Source organism: Nelusetta ayraudi, unplaced genomic scaffold (genome assembly GCF_046127955.1).
Source record: "Nelusetta ayraudi isolate G7.1 ecotype Tasmania unplaced genomic scaffold, CSIRO-AGI_Nayr_v1 ptg000004l, whole genome shotgun sequence".
NCBI classification, from domain to species: Eukaryota; Metazoa; Chordata; class Actinopteri; order Tetraodontiformes; family Monacanthidae; genus Nelusetta; species Nelusetta ayraudi.
In genome coordinates, this window is record NW_027466054.1 from 12025700 (window position 1) to 12046378 (window position 20679).

The 20679-nt window shown below is 43.0% G+C and overlaps 1 protein-coding gene across 1 annotated transcript in view; it reads right to left on the bottom strand.

Annotated features, from left to right (window-relative positions):
* Positions 1 to 9356: 9356 nt before the first annotated feature.
* sorcs3a (sortilin related VPS10 domain containing receptor 3a) overlaps positions 9357 to 20679 on the bottom strand; it is a 176335-nt gene continuing 165012 nt past the window's right edge. The window contains exons 23-27 of the mRNA XM_076035191.1: positions 18321 to 18452; positions 18138 to 18237; positions 15609 to 15714; positions 14177 to 14337; positions 9357 to 13092 (exon numbers count right to left, since the gene is read on the bottom strand). Coding sequence (XP_075891306.1) covers positions 13034 to 13092; positions 14177 to 14337; positions 15609 to 15714; positions 18138 to 18237; positions 18321 to 18452 — 558 coding nt within the window. The 3' untranslated portion in view covers positions 9357 to 13033. The remainder of the gene's footprint in view (positions 13093 to 14176; positions 14338 to 15608; positions 15715 to 18137; positions 18238 to 18320; positions 18453 to 20679) is intronic.

Below are 20679 nucleotides of genomic sequence, written 5' to 3' on the forward strand. Positions count from 1 at the left end.
GCACCAAGATATCCCACTTTTATTTGCAACCAGAGGTTCTGTTTTTTATTATCTTTGCAGTTATTTAGCTTAACCTTTTGTAAGTAACATCGGAACAAGCAAATATTGTTCATGCAACCCTCACAGGAAAGAGGTTTCATAGAAAAATGGAAGGCGGTTTTCACCCAGCCTTCATCTTTCAGACTGAAGATAATGTTCAACGGGCAAAGTTAATCTCAGCTGGAGCTCACTGGCATCTAGAGTGCCAGAATTTCTCTCCAGCTGCCAAAGCTGATGACTGTCCTCACCAGAGCCAGGTCAATTTGTCCACTCAGCCCTTCAGAGGAGATATGTGTGTGTCTCTCTGTGTGTGTGTGTGTATGTATATATACATGTGCAGATAGAGTCGCTGTGAACACGTGGCCTCCTGTCAGTTTCATTTTCTCCGACAACGTATGGTGTAATTAGATTTTGATTGGGAGGAGATTCACAATGCAAATTGTTGGGTACACAAACTACCCTCCCTTCCTGTAGCATTGCTTGCCGTGATCAGTTTCCATTGTCAGGAATAATTAGCGCAGCCGACTGGATATTACATTTTTAATTTGGCATGTCCTAAGAGGAGGATGACCTGCTCTTTGGTGGAGTCATTGGGAGTAATTCCATTCCCATTAAGAATTCTCCTAGTATGTTAATGAAGGTTGATGAAGTGTCGAGGAATCCATAGTCAATTAGCAGAAGGAGCCAGCGGAGCAACAGAGATGTCCACTCTTTTGTCTTGGTGGTGAAGGGATTTGTGTCCAACATTGCTGAGCCGGGAATGCAAATATTATAGTATTCCAAAATTACCTCAATAAATAATGGGCAGAGGAGAGTATACCGGAGCTCTAAAACTTTCCCTCTGTTTTGCTCTCTGCAGGTAAACAGGCTGAAGAGTTACTGCGACCGACGCCTGTTTTTCAGACGTTGGCTCCCTCGGAGCACAGCGGGTCGCTCAGGAACATTTGCGTGCTATCTCGGCTCTTCATCTTTGTGCGTGTCCCCACGTTCTTTGAAGCTGCTCGCAGCCCCATTCTCATCTTAGCCAAGGAACAAATCACCTGGTGAAATATGAACTGCCCCTGTTGATGAAATGAAAATGGGATTGCTGACCCAGCAGCATCATTCAAGCGCTGATGCAAATTAGCGATTCGCCCCCCTTGTGCCTTATCAGCGGAGCGGCGGCGGCGTGTAACAAGACTAATTAATTTTCAATTAGAACCTTCTTTTCAGTTGAAATATTCTTGACATTGGTGTGTTTTTACTTCTTAAAGCTGTGTGTTCATGGAAATGGGCAGAGAGTGAACGCTAAAGGCCGGTGATGTCAATCTGTTGCGGTGAACCTTGTCACCAGGTCATATTCAGGTCAGATTGAAATGTATATTTTTGGTCCTTATTTAAACTTGGGTTCAAAGCAACTGCTGTGTTTGTTACGGTTACAGTTTGGATCACTAGCGTATATACAGTGGCAGGTAAAAGAGGTGCTGAGTGTTGATGAGTGATGTCGTTCTTGCGTGTCATGAAACCAGATTTGAACACTGAGATTAACGGCATTCCCTTTAATGAGCTTGGCACCTTTCTCCCCTATGCTTGGTCTCATCTTTCACTAACATGAAATGCCAAGCCAAACAAAAAGCCGCCTGAGAACTTGTGGCGCTTTTATTTGGCCACAAATCATAGCTTTTGTCAAAATGGACCAGCAGAATTTGCATCTTGCAGTAATTTCTCAAGAAAAGGTAATTAGGCAAAATGTCACTAGAAGGCAATGTCTCGCGAGCAATGTATCGCTTCTGAGCAATGACTCGCTGCTATTGAGTACATGCTACAGCATTCATACCAGAAATGGATTGCACCAGAGTTGGCTGGTAGCCTCAGCCGGCGACTCGGAGTTTGATTGGGTCAACTTCAATCATGCTAGTAGAAAAATATCCAATGGCTGATTTCACACTAGAGCTGTTTGGACAACTTCCAATCAGCCAGGGTTTGTCATTCAAGACAAGGGGGCCCAGATCCGCTTCAAAACCAGGGTCGTGGTTGGTTTACAAGTGAACCCTGGTCAGGTTTGTTTGGACTGTGAAAGCAAAGCAGACCAAATTAGGAACCAAAGGCAGGAGGTGGGGAAAGGTGCAGAGCAGGAGGAGCTTTTTTCTTTTGGTGATTTATGGCAGTTTTACCGCTACCACAGATGAATGGTTGGCTGTGACTGTGTAAAATGAACCAAATGTTCTGAACAATCACCAATTTCAGCACTCAAACCAAGTCCAACAGACTATTAAAGTCAAACTTCTGTCTAAAGAAACTTGCTGGGAATGTTCTTTTTCGTATTTCATTGAGATCTATTCTTTCTACGCGACATCGAAGTCTATAGTCTATAGACACGGGTGCTGATGTCACAATGTGGCTTCACCTAACAGAAAAGAAGCACAACAATTGGAAGTGCTGTTTGTGTAAAACTCTTTTGTGATGAGAAACTCCTTGCTCTGCTTTCTAAAATACTGGATAATATTAACATCCTCAGAACATTTCACTGAAAACCCTCATTCCTCTATCAGTATCGATTGTTGTATGTTGAAATGTGCCCAGTGAATTTCAAACTTGAGCCTAGCAGGAGCAGAAATGACCACTCCGGGTGAGATTCCTTTCAGTCGCTTCAAATGCAAGTCCAAAGCGGGGGCTAACCATGATGTGGGCCAATTCATTCAAGCAACTCTTTCGTCTGAGGCGGTTTCATCTGCGAGACCTTTTTGGTAATTAATTCAACAGCCTGCTGAGCTCCTGCGAGACAAGTTTTGTTCTGCGTCGGAGCGAAAATCATGCTTAATTGACCTTTAAACTGATATTTAATCTTTGCCAGATTGCAGCATGGGCACTCGAGAAGCTCTTACCCTGTCGAGTTCTGTCACTTTGAGAGGACATAAATAACCGACACGGCCCTTAAAAAAAAATCCAGCCTCGGAAGCATGTTATAGAATGTTGTTGCTGCTTGGTTGATTAGGGCGAGGGGAAATCTCCCTGGCTGTCGTGATAAAACTGAAACTAAATGTCTGTTGTTGTTTGGTGGGCGACCGCTGAAGACATGAAATATCAAATAGTGCTTTTCTAAACAAAATACTCATTTGGAATCGCTCCATCCATCGTTTCAGCGAGGCGCCGAGCATCAAGGACAAACACTAATTTCCCAGGGAGCGAAGGAATGCACCAGGTTGCCTTTTTATATGCAATTCCAGATGCCTCATTAGAGGCCGATGTCTTTCATCATTATTCTTTCATGTGATTCTGTAGTGCACAGCATCTGCACCCTCCGACACCGTTTGTTGTTCAAGCAAATCTTCAGATCAAAAAACACATTAGCACACCTTTTTCTAAAGAATGGAAGTACCGTTTCTCCTCCCCTCCCAGAAAAACAAAACAAAAAATGAATAAATGAAGGAGGGAAACACTCCGCTAGTCCAATGTTAAGGAGTTTGTGACTCAGACAATCAAGGAGTGGAAACAGCAGCTGTTGTTTTCCGCTCCCTGACTGGAGCAGGTGTCCGCAACACATTTTCATTCCAGCACATTTGCCGCCTTTTGCACCGTTTATTTGGCTTGATGCATTTCCCCTCTTAAACTAAGTAACGAAGGTTACATTTTTTCAAATCTTTTGTTTTTCTTTTCTTTGAAGAAAAGTGCTCCAGTTAGTCCAGCCAAGGTTGTTTTAAAGGCCTGATCGAGTACACTTGTGCAATATACTCAGGCAGAGCTGTCTGACAATACAGATTTTATTTTATTTTTTATTTTTTTGTCATTGTAAATCCCAACTTAGGTCCGGATGTTTGCTCTGTGTGTGTGGAATCTTTATTTCCCCTTTTCTGTATTTCTGTACCTAACTGCTGTCTGCGGTTTTGTTGCCTCAGCCTTTCGACTGCACCAGCCAGCCAGCCGACGGCATCCAGGAGCCGGAGTGATATTGCTAAAAATAAGTTTCATGCGCACAAAAGACGGTAATAAACACTAACAACAGTAGCTGACGAAGCGTCACACCCACGCCGCAGCGCTAAAATATTCCGACTAACACATTGTTAAACATCAACAAGCCAGGGCGCCTTTTTTTTTGTTGTTGTCAGCGAGGTGCTGCGCTCGGCTGGCTGTCGCCTCTTTCAAGGATCTCGTTCTGCAGACGTGAAACTGGAAAAGAAGCCGGAGTCACTTTCTCACCTGGTTGTTGGTGCAGCCTGCAAAGTCAAAGTTCGTGAGAGGAATACATAAACTTGGCGGCGGCTCTTTGCCGCGTTTATCTCGAGCGGCCCTGCCGAAGAGGATTACGGCGCGTCCCTCCGACCTCAGCTCACCATCTCAGCCTGAAGGTCCTCCGCCCGTGTTCCAATCATCCTGATGAAAGATGATGCATCTTTTTAAATAAAAGCACGACTACCAAAGCCGTTTGCCACGAGGAAGGTAGCGCCGAGCGCAGAAGCCCGAGGTCGCGGTGCAGAGAGCCGAGATATTTTGCATACACGGTGACACAATGGCTTCAGACAGTCTCCATATGGGCCTTTGGAACTGGTGAAATTGGAAATGAAAGCACAGATGCTGTCGCAATACATTGGGGGATCATAATTCAACAAAGAGCCTCGGAACTGTCAGGATGTGGCGACAGGGTGCGTGACTGGTGCTGAAGGCGAGGCTTTGTCTCACTGCCGACCCTCCCTGTGCTTCGCCCTCCCTGAACAGCCGGTTAATTGCTCTTCACGTGTCACTCAGACACGGGGAGGGAAAAAACAAAATCAAACAAATGAAAAAAAATAAATATCTGTTAAGATGTTTTTATCCACACGCTCTGTTTTAAGAGGCACTTTCTGATTAAAGTCTTTAAGTTTCAATCCATTTATGCCTACTTTTAAAGTAATCAAACTCTGAAAAGGCCTCCCGTATCCTCTGTACTTATCTTTTAATGGCTTATTCAAATGGGTAACGCTGATCCAAATATCAAAAATTATTATCAGGATCGGCCCATCGCATTGATGCCAGACATCGCATCTGATGTATCTGCCTCATCTATCTCTGCAGCCGCGCTGCACCCTCTAATTGGCACCCGCGACCTTCCGCCAGCGCTTACAGGAAGCAGGCGATTCAAATCAAGGCACATTTTTTAATGACGTCGGAGTTCCTTCTGGTCTCGGCACCTTCTGCGTGCGCAGCTTTGATAATGACACATTTCTGCATGAAATGAGCAGCTGATAATTACGAGCTGGAAAGCCAAGAGTCTGTGGCGGTTTTGGTTAAACTCGTTTTTTACCAGACGGTCTCGTCAGCATGATGCTTGTTCTGTTTATTCATTTATATGTTTCAACTTTGGTGTATTTGTCATGGTTTCTCAAGCCCATTTGTTGGATATAACTAAGTTGTGGGTCTCAAAATCAGCGTGTGATATCGGAGATTATTATTATGAAATGACGTGTCGGGCCAAAAGGGCCTGGAGTTTCATTTGTTCCAGTTATGTTCACTTTTGGGACACATTTGACTGTGCCAGGGAGGAAAAAATGGGAGATTGTCAACGCTTGAGGCAAAAGGTAGAGAGCAGGAGGAGTCGGAGTCTTTTGTCAGGACATCTGGCCGTCGGTGTTGACATCTGTTTCCGCTGACGTGGGTGCTTTCAACAGAGGGCATGCACGCAGGCTGGTTGCGCACAATTCGTTTTCGTTCTCTTTTTTCATGCTCTGAAAAACTCTGGACTCTCGACTCTGGATGTTTTATATCTACATGATCTGGGTCTCAGTTTGCCGCTGTGTATGTGGAAATATGCCACACCTGATTATGTTGGAGGGACATGGAAGTATATGTGCACGTATCATATGTCATACATCGTTATATTGGAGCTACGCAGAAATATACAAATATTATATATAATATGTCATAGGTCGTTATGTTGGAGCGACGCGGAAATATATCTCCGCAGCTCAGCTCAGCGCAAAAACTAAAATAAACACTCCAGCTTTGAGTCCCGCCTCCCTCTCACGGCGCCGATACGAGGAGGCTGATGCATATTTATGATTTCCATCTGCGAGTGTGGATTCATAAGTAATTCAAAAACACCTCTTTGACTTTATGCACACAGGTTTTAATGGCGCGCCAACAGCTCTGCGGAACGCGGCCATCACTCCATTTAGAGCGTATTGTCTTTTTCCAAGTGTCGGGAATAATGACGACTTAATGGCATGAATAAATAAAAAGGGCTCATTTTAATTTGCCAGGCAGGAGATCAGTGCTCATATGTTATTCATATGGTAGCAGAGGGAGGTAAAGTTTGCACTCTGTGCCGCCTGGTTGAACTTTGTACGTGAGAAGCCGTTTTCATTTATTCCTTCTTTTTTTTTTTTTTAAAGACTGCGGTGCAAAGGTCGCCGTCCCTGCAGGTTCCCTCAGCGGCTAAGTGGAAGTTAGAAGAAGACAAAAACACTGAGATCTCACAAAGTGCTTCTATTTTAAATGGGAATTGGTGGTAGATAATGACTTGATAATGGTTATTATCAAGTCCCATGCATCCCACCGTCCTATTTCTCCTCTGTCACAGTGTTTGTTCAGATAAACTCTCATCTCCTGTATTGTTTGCTTCTCTCAGTTAGTTTGATGTGTCAGTCAATTGATTATAACTGAACCTGCTTTTAAAAAAGTTAACAATTTTTGAATTTGTTGGAATTCTTTAATTGCTTTGGCACCTGTCAGCCGGAGGTCCATGCTCCACTCTGACACTGCAGCAGGACAAACAGCAACGCTGATGGATTGAGTAGCGTGTAGCATAAGTGCTAATACTTGCCTGTATAAGCCCTGATATGATCTTTGAACCCTGTTAACCTGTTGTTATTGTCACAGGAAGACAACACTGTAATTGCAATTTGATTAATCTTTATTAGTATTTGTCAGGTAAGTGTGATTCCCAGGTAATTGGGGTGGATTTTAGAAAGAGAGCAGTAACTGCACAGATTGCAATATGTTGTCACTGGCCAAATATCTTTACAAGGTGTCCTTTTGGTTTGCTCTGTTCTTCTGTAGCATTAAAAGGATCAAGCCAAGGTGAGACTCCACACCACATCAGTTCAGTTTGCACAGTAGTGAGAACAGAAATGTCTGGACACAATTTCAAGCCTTGCTCGCCTGTTAGCTTTGTCTTGTGAAGCAGAATATTTAAAGTGCGAATCTGAAGAACCTCGTAGTTTGACCTTTTTTACTATTCTGCCGAACGGTGTGCTAACAAATCTGAACACCGGAGAAACTGCTTTACGATTCAAATAAATCACAGCACAACGCCAGGGACCCGATCTTCTACCACCTGCTTATTCACATCGTGCCTGCTCTCCAGTGTGCGTGCGTGTGTTCTACCTGACAGGCCAAGTCCATCTGCGACCTCAGCCAGAGGTTGGTGCGTGCGCTCCGACTGCTAAGAAGCTGCTGCAGCTTTGTGTCAGGCTCCCGAGATGAACAGGAGAGACAAGGGCCATGGATTAATTCCAGCCGCGGCTTAATGAGGCCGGTCTCACCCGTCCGGCAGCTGATAGTGCATGTGTGTCGTGCACAACTCTAAACATGGCTAGCGCTGTTCCAAATTGTGTGTTGCAGTTTTGCACCCACTAAAAGTGACAACTTTTTTGTTGTTTCTGTGGGGGAAAAATTGAATATGTGAAAGTGATGCAGTCAAGACCACCTTAACTAGGGTTGCCACCTCCTAGAGTTTCAAATCCGGGACACCACGGAGGGGAGGGGGGGGGAGACAAAATCGCGTATTTTACGAGAGTAACCGAGATCAAGTCCAAGACGGACCATGTTGGGAACAAGACAAATTCCAGAACGTCATATGAGGATGTGTGAGAGAAGAGAAAAGAGATGACTGTCAGGGAAAAAAAATACTCACATTTTTAAAATAGATTTATCTAATTGTAATATTGATGTAAAATAGTTTTGAGATGGAGAGGAGACAGAGACCAAGTGAAGTTGTTCTAAACTAGCTATCTAGCTAGCAGATATGGCGCAAAGGCAGTTAAACCATCAAGGCCTCCACACTGTATTTTTTTTTGCCTGTTTTGTGTGTGCGACTGGTGCTACAGTGCTACAGTCGAAACAGTGGAACACGCCTCTCTCACAATGTGAAATGTTTGTCTTTTCAGGGTTTTTTTTTTTCACTAAAAAAACAGGTGAAATCAAGTGTAATCAGGGCAGCTTTTCATTAAGTGGCAAAGTATTTCCACACAGTAGCAACACAAATCCCCAGGGCGCTGCCTGGAACCATGAGGAGTGGAGGATGGAATATCTGGTGGTGATAGATCTGAGACGACGATGGTGTCGCTTCCCCAGAGACTCACACGGAGGAAAAAAAAAAAAGCTTTTCTTCCAGTCTCTTTACTTTGGCTCGGTTGACATTCACTTGCAGGAGTGTAGCGTCGACGGCGTGAAATCAAAGGATTTGCACGTCCGTTTGCACGACACGTCTGATTAGTTTGTCATGGGATCATCGCGCGGCATAAGTGACTATTAGAGCCTCAGTCCATACGAGCTGCAATTTCTCCTGCGTCTTGACTGGATTATCTATCTGTATGAATGGTATAAAGCATACATTTTCATGTATTAACATGATCCCATGGCCACGTCGGCCATTCAAGGAGGAGCAGAGGAACAAAGCCGCAGGAGGCGTCGCTTTAGACCGCAAATGATGATGATGATGGCGGCATTGAACGAGCGGGAGGTCTGTGTCCATTTGCGTCCATGCGTTTTTGGAATTCACAATGACTGAAACAATGCAGAAATAATCAAAGAAATATCTAATAGGCAACACAGTTGATATTGAATAGAAAAAAAAAATTGTAATAGAAAAATGATTATGATAATATAAGTAATGATATCTAATAATAGTAATATATAAGTAAATTAATACATAATGAGAAATAAAACATCTCGACTGAGGTTCTCATAATTCATGTATCAAGGGCTGAATAACAGTCAAACGGAAAAAAAAAAAAACATGTACGTCCAAAAAGATTTCTCTCTCTAGCAGCAGGCTCACGATCTGGCACTGTTTGATTTATTTTTTCTTCCTAAACCAAAAATAAATCTTTTTGATCAAAGGAGAAGCGGGAGGATTGTGCTGATCGCCTCTCTCTCTCTCCCTCTCTCTCTCTCCCTCTCCCTCTCCCCCGCTCCCTCTCCCTCTCTCCCTCTCCCTCTCTCTCTCTCTCGCGTGCGGTCACGCCGCAGATTGATGCCGAGTTTCCGGCCGAGTCGGCGCAGTTCGCCGGGGAAACATCCTCAACTCCTCCTCTCCACCCTTCGCTTCACGAGGAATATCACCACGCGGAGGGCGAGTGCGCTGATGTACAAAAATACATTTATTTGAAACAATTTGAAAATGACAGCTTTACCGTAGAAATATCGAAATGAGGATGAAGCAGAACATTGTCGATGGTGCATGCATCATAGACTTTTTGTGCGCTGAAGGACGTTTCAATGCTTTCACTTCCCCGTCAGTGGAGCAGGAGTCCTGTTCCTTTTTCAAGTATGAATCACCACGGAGATCTGCTGCTCACGGGGTAATTGGTGGGTTGCGGGGGGGGGGCCTCGATGTTTTGCAAGATGTGGCGGTTTTCCATTAATGGCAGTTAATTTCAAATAACAAGTGCTAACATGGGGAAACTGCGCAGGTTTGGACGTATCGTGTGGTTGTTTTAATTGAAGCCCACTGTTTTCCTGACACTTCACCTTGTTCAGCAGAAACTTCAAGTAAATAATTTCCGGTTGGCTTATGTGTTCACTTGATCTGTTTTCCTCGTCTCCCCTTTCTTTTCTTTTTTTTTTAAATTTAAACCAGCCACAACCATCCAAGGCAATTTGTCGAAGATGATATAGACAAAACTCTCAGTGTGATAACATCCCAACACCGACAAACTCAAAACACCCAGGATGCTTTAAAGGTCCCATATTATGCAAAATTTACTTTGCCAACAATTTCTGCCACTCTTGTCGACTCCCAGAGATGAGGTGACTGTCCAGCCTCTGCTTTTCTTGCTTCACTTTTCAGACATTGTGGCCTTAAACACACTGTTTAGAAAATCTGCCTCCTGTGATGTCACACAGGGGCTGTTACACAGCTATGCCTTTGGTGACAAAGTGTTCTCACTTTGCGGCCCTCTTGTTTAAGTGTCCTTTTAAGCATGTTGACACATTGAAGCTGTAAGCTGCAAACAGAGGGCTAAGTATGCTCTTTTCTGGAGAGCTATTGAGTTTTGAGTAATTAACCACATGAGGCTGTGTCCCTCGGGTCTGGGATAACAAAAATAAATATCTGAAACACTGGATAGTATGGGACCTTTGAGTACCAAAACACACCATTAACAAGGCAAATCTCTTGTACACTTTCAAAGACATTAACAAAAACAAAAACAAAAACAAAAATGACAGTTTGGTGTCAACAGAATAAGTCACCAGTTCACTGGTGGTATTTAACCAGACACAAAGCTTTGCAGCGTTTCCATCCCAATTTTTCTGTTAACTTTGAAGCCAAAATATTAGTTTGCATTTTGGCTCTGCTCACTGTGACATATTGGCCAATTAGCTCTGTATTCATATTAGTATTTAACATTTTTGTTTTGTTGATTCAAACATGTAAAACAGGATATTTTTAGTCACAGTTGTTTGCTTTGAAACCCTTCACCAGCAGCAGCTGCCACAAAGCATTATAGCTGTCATACATTCTTTACCATTTCAAGGGTTTAAAAGAGAGAAAGAAATAAAACAAATATGATTTGAGTCAGGCAAAAGCAAACATTTCTATATAATATATATGTACAAAGACGATCTCCTCCTTTTTAATCTCCTGTTCCACTAAAATAAATCACAGCAGAGTGACGCCATCAAAGCTCCTGCACAAACAAAAACCACCGCAAGCAAACAAGCCTCTGCTTGACGCGCTGAGCACGGCAGTAGCTTTGAAATCATTTTTCGTTCAGCCTTTGTTTCGGCTCGGCTGCTGAGGTAATATGTGAGTTTGAGAAAACGTGGCTCTCTGTAGAGCTGGGAGATCGCAGTGGCAATGGACTGGTGCGTGCTGGGAGGACGTCACTAGCCTTGCCTCGACGCCGGCGGATTGTTGTGGCCGTTTGACAGCGTTGCAGTTGGGTTGGGTTTTGATAGCAGTTTGTGCAAACATGCGCGATTACTTACATTCATCAAACTCAAAAGATCCAATTTAGATAAATCGCCACCATTCGCCAGCTAAGACAGCAGACACCCGGAGGAGTTAAAGTGGACGTTTATGACCTGAATGAAAAAAGGAGTCTGGTGTGATTGACCTACTCCCCTTCTTTTGCGTTTCTATACTTCCTTCGCGAGTACATACTAGATCAGAATATATAAAATATTATTATCCCATATGGACTACATTGTGATATACGAAATATGGCATTTACGGCAGTTCAACAGACAACAGATTGCTCTTATCGTCATCTTGCGCTTCATAAGTCTATTCACATTAAAAAATAAGAGCAACACCATTTTCTTTTTCATTTTAACATGTTAAAGGGGCCCTATTACAGCCATTTCCAGATTTACCAAATTACTACTTCCTACAATAAACATGGTTTGTTTGGTTAAATGCACATACTTGGTGTGTTAGTTGTCATGCCAATAATGCAAAACGACACGTTAAAGAGCTGAAAAAGTCAGTCTTTCGTAACACGACCCCTTTAACATCATATGATAACAGTAGCTGTGGGAATGTCTTAACCAAACTCTATCTAGTAGTTATATGTAACTATAAATATATTGAATATGTTTTGAGGTACGTAGATAATACTTTACTTAAATCGGGTTGGAAGTGTACTTTTAAAAAGGTTCAATGAGAACTTAAGTTCAGCACACTACCAAACTATTAAATATACTAAATACAAAACTAGACTAGACTAGTACGCTAGCTATCAAAACCCAACCCTGTGTCACCCGATACCGTCACCTACAAAATGTCTTTTATAATGTTGTCTTATTAAAGGTTGATAAGGGGTTTGGGGTGGTGGGGGGTTGGGAGGGGGTTGGCTCAGGATGTTCAAGATTGTTGTAAAACATCTGAAAAGCTGTCAGTGTTCACTGAAAATATATTGAACATGATCATGTTCACATTTGATTTCACTTCCAGGAAAATGGAGGGATCTGGAATCGGAACTATGTATTTTGCCCTGTGTTTACAGATGAACTGTCCTACCAGCTAAATGTTGCCCATCAGTTTAATGAAGGAAAAGCAAGCAAAACAAAAACTTTGGGCAAGCTTCTTTTCTTTTTTTTTTGTCCTTTCAGTTTTATGACGAATGATTAGAAAAGACTATTTACAACACTTGCTTATCTACAACACAGAAACCTTTGTCCTCAATAAGAACATGCACATGTCAAGGACCTAAGCAAACAAAGTCGACTTCTTCTGGTAATGATTGACGCACTTTGTCGGACCCCGGATCACCACGGCGTCGGACTACAGGCGTGTAGAAAGTAATAATATATACTGTACATTTAACCGAACAGATGATAATATTGTACATTTCAATAATATTCCCTGTTTGACTGGAGACTCGTGACATTATAGTCTACATATAGGCAGAAATGATTTTCAAAGCGAACTCCATAGGAAATTTACATAACGTTTCATAGGTTTGGACGAAAGATATTCCACTCAGCAAATGAACGTCAGTATGTAGCTTATACATCCACAGAATGTTCTAGGGTGTTTTTTTTGTTTTTTGTTTTGTTGTTTTCCTCCTTTTTTTTTTTTTTTTGCCCGTAATCACAACCATCTCATGGGTAAAATTGACACTCGCCACATGGATGTTGTCGAATGAGGCATCCGTGCAAGTCCATATAAATGAGGTCCCTTAGAAAACTATTAACATCAGTTGTTTTGAGGATTAGAAAACGGAAAGACACCCTCCCCTCCCCCCGCCATATCCTTCCCGGGACACGGCGACACTTGGTTCTGTACACTGGATGTGGCTCCGCCTCTTCTCTCTTACACGCTAGTGCAGTTTGGAATCTCCCTTGTGCTCTCGCAGGCATTTCCGACTCCCCCTGAGCGAAAGAGACAGAATGAAGACAGAGAGAGAAAACAAAAAACAAAAGAAGGGTGTATTTGATGTGTTGGGGTGGGAATTAAAAAAAAAAAAAAAATGTTCTTGTGCGTTAATGGACAATGTTGATTAATTGAAGCTCTTGGTCTTATGTTCTGTTGAACGCTGTGAAGTTGAGTTTCATGCATTATTTCTTTGTCACGTTATGTAACGAAACCTGAGAGAGAGAGAGAGAGAGAAAGAGAGAGAGAGAGAGAGAGAGAGAGAGAGAGAAAGAGAGAGAGAGAGAGAGAGAGAGAGAGAGAGAAAGAGATAAAGAGAGAGAGAGAGAGAGAGAAAGAGATCACGGCGAGGTGTTTAAAGAAGTGAAAGATTTATCATGGTCTTGTCTTGTGCGAGTCATGGGTTATGACGGATCAGGCTAAGACATTGTGACTTGGGTGGTGATCTGTCCTCGCCGTTTGAGCCTGAATTCCCAGAATGTCGTTCAGAATCTGTTGTGAGCCATGTTGGAATCGGAAAAGCTGCGGCTTCCTACAGCGGCAGATTCATATTAGAACGCAGCAGGCATGAGTTTGCAAAGTTTTGAGTTTGTTTTTTTTTTTCCAACCGTCTGCTGTGTGCCTGTGTGTGACAACATTCTTTTCAAACAAGTGTGCAAGTGCCACCACACAGTGAAGCGGTGAAATGATCTTTGTTCTGCGCTTCATTTCAAGGCCCCATGCTGGAACATCTTGGTTTTATTAAATGTTAATTTGTCAGTGTGCTGAAACCATTGCTGTAATCTATTCTTTACTACGTTGAAAGCCTTGCAGGGTTGCCTCCTCTCGTGCTGTTCCCTCTGCTTCCCTCCCTCTTAAATAATTCAAAGCGCTTGGGGACGAGCAAGTTGTCACTTTGTTTAGAATCTGCGCGTTTATCTTCTGTAAAGTGCAATTGAATCAAATTGTACTCAGTAGTTTGCATTAAATAGGGAGCTAAGGAAAGAAAGTGAGTCAATACTCTGTTCACGACTGACCTAAAAGATGAGTCAGTAAATCCCCAGACTGACTCATCCGACTTCCGCATCGAAGATCTTGACTTACGTTTCACCCTGGCGTCCAGTTCCTTTTCCATGAGTTCTTTGGAGGTGGGGAACTCACTCAGTGTGATTTTGGGCGTGCTGTCTCCCTGGCCCACCGAACCAATCATCTCCTGCTCTTTCTCTTGGTTCACCTCTGCGTATATGTTGATCCAGGGAATTTTTCTAAAGATTTACAGAGGACAAAATGAGGACAAAAAAATGGTTCTGTCATAATAAAAATGTCACGGTTTTGCCAAGCTCCCACACTTTAGTCAGCGTTTTCAACATATCTTGATTTTCCATTAATTCCACTGCGGATTTATCTTTGAGGAAAGTGAAGAGGAACCAGATTAGGAATAGGGAAGAAGCAGCGACAAGCTGTCAACAGTTCTTGCTGCTTAAAGATTTAGTGTGGATGCTGCAAGAGCGGCAGTCCTGTCTGTCTGCGCGGAAGGGCATTTTCACTTTACTAACACTTGACTGTACAAAGTATGTGGTTGAACACGGGTGTTTAGTAGCAGGCTGGCGATGCATGGAAATGTTGCCTCTCACACCGCTAGGAGGCCTTGAGCTCTAGTTTCCACTTAGATAGAAATGTTACTGGTCCTGTTGGATGTGATATACGCAAAGTTTGCCCAATCGCCTTTCTGAACAATCTTCTATTGGCTCTTCACCAGATGGATACATCTGGTAAATTAAAGCCATTAAGGAAACGTTCACTTTGTGTGGCAGATTGACAAAAATGTGTGAATAACGTTTTTCAGAGTGGACAGAAATTCTTTTTAAATGTCACAATTGCATCTTTTCAGACTTTATAAATCAATGAGTGCTGTTTGCGAACTCTGAGAGTTTTCCTAATAATTAACCAGCTCGCCGTCCAAACAATTTGTGGGCAAATTACAGGAACATTAGTATCGCTCCTATTCCTTCCCATGTACATTTATTGCCCATAATATGCATCTTTATTTAGTCACTATCCAATTTGTTTCCAATTACTATTCATTTTGGTTATTAATTGCTCTGTTTTTTCAGCTGTGAGATTTCTTGAAAAATGCATCCTCTTTAGACTAATGGGAAAAAGTCCACATCCATAATTAATGACGGCTTCTCCATTTTCCTGCAACTTTTCAAGAGAATCGTTTTAAGTATGAATAATTTATTCAGCAAATAACGTGCGAGGAACAGCAAATGCATACTAAATCACGTAATGCTCGATTTCTCTGCATTTAGCCAGTAAAGAGTGCATATGGCTCACGCTTCGGAATCCGGATTTGAGGATTTACAACCTACAGGGGGAACCTGTCAGCCGGGTTTTCCAAATACAACTGTGATTGATTGGACGGGACCAAGCTCATCTGCTGTCATCAATAATGGATAATATGCTCATCAATATATACCGTGGTTGTATATGACGGTGCGCAGCAGGTGGAAGTAATGACGTAGTGGTGCCTTACCTCTTGAATTTGTAGATGAGGAACACGGCGAGCCCCAGGAACACCACTGACAGCAGCATTAGCATGGCGGAGCTGCTGTGTCTCGGGTTCGAGTCCACCAGTGGAGCTGCAGTGAGCAGGAGAGGGAGGCCAGTCAGACATTCTGCTGTTGCAAACATAGAGCAACTACAAGATAATGCTGATGAATTTATCAGTGGCAGGTAAACCAGACTACAAATTTGTCAGACTCAACGACATTTGGATTAAATGGAAAAAAAAAAAAAAAAAAAAAAAAAGCAGCACAAATCGAAACGGTTGCCCTGTCACTTCCTTCTCGTGAAAGTGTCAAGCCGAAATGTTTGCTCAACTGTCTTGTCTCAAACAGAGGCACAATTTTAGTTTCCAGTGCAAGAGAGCAGCTTTTGGCGACACGGACAAAGGCCAACGTTTGAGTTTTCCGAAATGGATCCATTGGAAGTTAATTCTTACGTCTATTCTTGTTTGGCTTAGAATAGTGATGCCCCCCCCCCCCCTCCCTTTTTTTTTTCTTTTCTTGAGGGCACAACCAAAGTTGTTTGTCTTGTTTTATGTTTGCTGAATTTTGCTTTCTTTCCTTTTGGCTATTCGCTAAAAAGTGAGGTTGCAGGTTCAATTCCCAGTGCCGAGGTCTTTCTGCACAGAGTCTGCATGTTTCCTATGTGCCTGCGTGGGTTCTCTCCAGGTATTCTGGCTCACACTCACAGTCCAAAGACGTGCGTGTTTGGCTGATTGGCAAGTCTAAATTGTGCGTAGGCGAGTGTGAATGTTTGTTTCTTCTCACTATGTGGCCCAGTCTTGAACTGATGACTAGTCCGAGGTGCACCATCATCTTCCCCCTAATGCAGCTCTGATAGGCTACCTCAATGATCCTGTGTTTCCATTGACGCTTCTGCTCCTGGAGAGATTTAAAAACGTTGGTTCACTCCAGTGAACTGAACTACTGCTATACTATCAGCATTATTACGCAATCCTTTCTTTATTTCAAAATATCAAACGTCAAGAGGAACGGCAGTGTGAAATTACTATTCCCCATTTCTTGGCATGAAATAACTCAAAAGCAGTCGTCATTAATACACTGCGGGAAGTGGTAACGTGTAAACGCGCCTGGACGTCAACAAGCGCAGCCGGTGGTTTCAAGCTCCCTTTTTTTTGTGCGCTACTGGCTGCCATTCCTCTCATACTACACAGCTTTTCCCGCCTTATTGTGCTGCTCAAGAGCCCTTCAGCTCAGACGCTAGATGCACGTACCACGCTGACCTTTCTCAAACAGCTCCAAGGCTTTTAAGACCTTTTCTTGGGAGGTGAAATACAAAGGAGGGTATCCAGCTGGGTACACCTCCAATGTCATTAGCGTGCTGCACACCACGGAACGTCGCAGAGCAGCGCATGCCAGGCAGTTAATGGCAGGCACTCCGAGCTTCAGACGACTCGTGTCTCCGGAGAGCGTGCGCTTAATGAAACCAGCCAAGCAATGAATACAATGTGAGATGTGACTAGCAGTGGGACATGGAGAGTTTGTGAAGGGCTATCAAGGTCTGGGCCAGTGAAAAGCAAAGTTTTTACACACTGCCAGTTTTTTTTCTCTCTTTTTTTTCAATCAGAGCGGGTCCATAAACGTCACTTCAGTGTGACACTAATTGCGGCATTGTTCCTTTTCTTTGTGCCCGCTGGGGGCATTTCTTTTTAAAACCCCTCACTGAAACTTTCTTGCGATTGACTCTCGCAGCAATCCTCAGTTCTGTCTGCTGCCCTTTACGTCCGGCTGTTGTTCGTTCTCAAGGACTAAATAATCAGCATAATTACACTCAGTGTAACACTCATTTTGTGGTTGGATGGCTGGAAAAGGAAGAGAACAGATGTTCAGCATTAGATGGCGGGCATTAAAGATCCCTCGACTCAAAGAGCTCCACTTAAAATCCGAAACACGCTCTCTTCGGTTTCTTTTGTCTTAGTTCAAGACACTGGCGGCGCTGGAATTTCACATGGCGACCGGAAGAACAAAATGTTCCTTTTGTAACATTGTGTTACCACGAGTACAAAGCACAAATGGGTAGCATTTACATGTAAATTTAACGGTTGATGAAAATGTTGAGCGAAATAAAAGTGACTTTTGAAAACTCACTTTGGAAATGAAAGAGTCTAAATGCTAGAGCCATATTTCCAAGAAGTGATTTGACGCTACCAAGCTAATTGAGGAATTACTGTGAAAAATGGCCATAACATACTCCAAGCAGCACTTTGGTCTCCACATCTGCCAAGAATGATCTCTTTTATTGTAAGAGTCGGGATTTCCAGCGTGATGGAAATATACAGCAAAGATCTGCTGAGCTGATTGTTTTGCCACGTAGGAATTAATTTGGTGAACCTGGTTCCATTCGTTATTTTGAAGGATGCTGTTTGCAGAAATGTTCTACTTATCAACTTTTCTTAACGCACTGGTCAACTGGTTTCATGGCTCAAAGGCACAAAATGATTCAGTATGAAAATACAACAAAAAGAAATGTTTCTTACCCAGCGTTAACTGTGTGTTGTAAACAATCACCCTGATGCCCGGCTTGAGCTCAAACTCGACCAAATTCTGGTTGAGCGCGCTCACAATTACGTCGGAAACCTGCAAAATGCACATACAGCGTGTTTCCTAATGGTGTCTTTGGGCTTTTTGCCAAAGTGAGATGCACACGTTCATGGCCACACCTGCTCCAGCTCCTCCTCACTCTTTTTCTTGTCTTCTGATTGGTTCTTGTTGGGTAACAGGAAGAGCTCAGCCGCAGTTGGAACCCCAGGGAACACGGCTACCAGGAGCTGCTCCGCTGGGAAGTCAGACACCTGCGGCATAGTGGAAACATAGCATTGAAATTTCAATTCATTTTTTTTTTATACGAGGTACACAAATCAGTTCTGACTTGACATGAAGTATTTTGTACCTGCAATATACATACCAATGTAGACTATCCCAGACTTGTGTCACGTACACAGTTGTAGCAGACAAATTCATGTAACCCACATTTTTTCATTTGATGAGCATGTTTCAGTGGATCTCCTCTAATTCGCAATTACATGCGAGTGGATGCGTCGGGGTTTAGTGGCTGCCAGATTATGAATGAAGAGTGAAGGGTGAGTCGGATGAGAGCGGCTTATTATGCACTCGTACTCTGGGCTGATGTAATTGGCTGCCGGTGAGTGCCTGCTGGAGGCTGAGTGGCTGAGGACGCCCAGCGCAGCGGGAAAAGGCCGACGAGTGGACGGAGGTGATCAATTTTAAGTAGCAAGTTTTCACTCTCGACAAAGGATTTAGTGGAGCTGCTCTCACAGCGTAACAGATCTCTCAAGGTATGTCTTTACAATACTGAATGGGTGAAACTGTTTTTTTCCCAGCCTTTCCATACTATGTGTTTTTCTATTTTTTTCTGAGAGGAAACAAAGCGTTTTGTCGTTTTACCAGGTGATGTTGCCCTCAAATCCAGACTTTATTCTCCTAAAACCCTGGAAAAGGTTCTTGTTGAAGTGGGAAATTTACAAGCTCTCTCAAAGATTTTGGAATCTCAAAATGGATGTTTTTTTTCTCTCCTAAAAAATGTGTAAAATATATTTGTCATTTTTTTCCCATTTGGAAAAAGCTGTTTTTAACTCCCAGGAATATAGCCTTGAATGGGCAGAACAGAAACACTTTTCATTTATGTCGTCCTGCCAAACTGACCTTCATCCCCACAACCTATTTGTAAATCGGCAAACAAGCATTTTGTATTTTGGCATAATGTGGCAGTACACTGCGGAGGGGTGGGGCTGCAGAGAGCTTGATGCGAAAAGACAGCTAGCAGAGTAAAAGATGCAGAGAGACAGAGTGCTGAATATGTTATGACCTTTATGTCTCGTCGGCAAACGCAGTGTGCCGTTCTTTTTCAGCGTAGGAACTCCGAAACCAGGACGGGGAACAGAGTGGTATTTTGTTTTTTTTTTCTCTCTCTCCTCTTCAACATTTTGCACAACAACTTCATCCGTGCACTACATCTCGAGGAACATGAGGACTTGGAACTCTCCGGATCAGTGGTGTTCTTGTAGCCTCAGCAGATGCAACACGGATACGAGGCCGATTCGCACTTGCGCAGCGTCTCCTGCCTGGAGCTGAATGTGGTTCGAGCTGGAGGAGCTCCACCGGCCCTGTTAGATTTATGACGCTGCGCCTTAACACTCTGCTGCAGGCTACCTTTCACACTGTTCCTCGTGAAGAAGAAAAAAAACGTACAATGGCGTTGAGAGCCTCTGCAGTCACGCCGGGATTTCTATGTGTGGTTGCAAAGTTTTGGATTGTGTGTGTATAGCAGTGACGGGCCGTCAGGGCCTACAAGGCCTAACCATACTTGGAAAAAGTACATTTTCACGTAAATATGTTAATAAGGTTGTTCTCCTTAGTCTGTTCTTTTCACGTCGTATACTATCCACTTGAATGTATTGCTTCCGTCGTCGAATATTACGGTAGAATTTTTATCCAATCATATTTCAGCTAGTTTGTGTTGCCAGGTGCCGAGAAATCTGCCTAAGTCCTTCCGAATTGAAATTGAAGGCTCCTGTCCGCTCTAAGTGAAGGGACTTCAGTCAGTTGCGATAGCCAATCAGATCTCGAGTCTGCGAGAAGGCCTTACGCTGAACGTGAACATCCCAAGTACGTGTTCTGTGATTGAATAAGAACCTGAGAAGCTTGCAGACTGAACTCAACTCTGAGATCCGGCTGCCACCACTGCGAACCCATGAAAGTAGGCCTGGGCGATATGGGAAATTTTTTTATCACGATATGTTTTCTTATATTGCTCGATGTCGATAATTATCACGATATGATTTTTTTTTTAAATCAAAAATAGTTTTAATATTAGTATTCTCCTTGGACCGCAAAGAAACCAGAAGGATTATTTTTATATATTTATTGTTAGAATGTATGTCAATACAAAACATTCAACAACAACCCGACAGAACCAAGACGTATGTATTATTTTTTTACATCTTAGATGTACTAAAATAAAATAACTTAAATGTTGAGGATTATGTGTCTTGTTTTTAA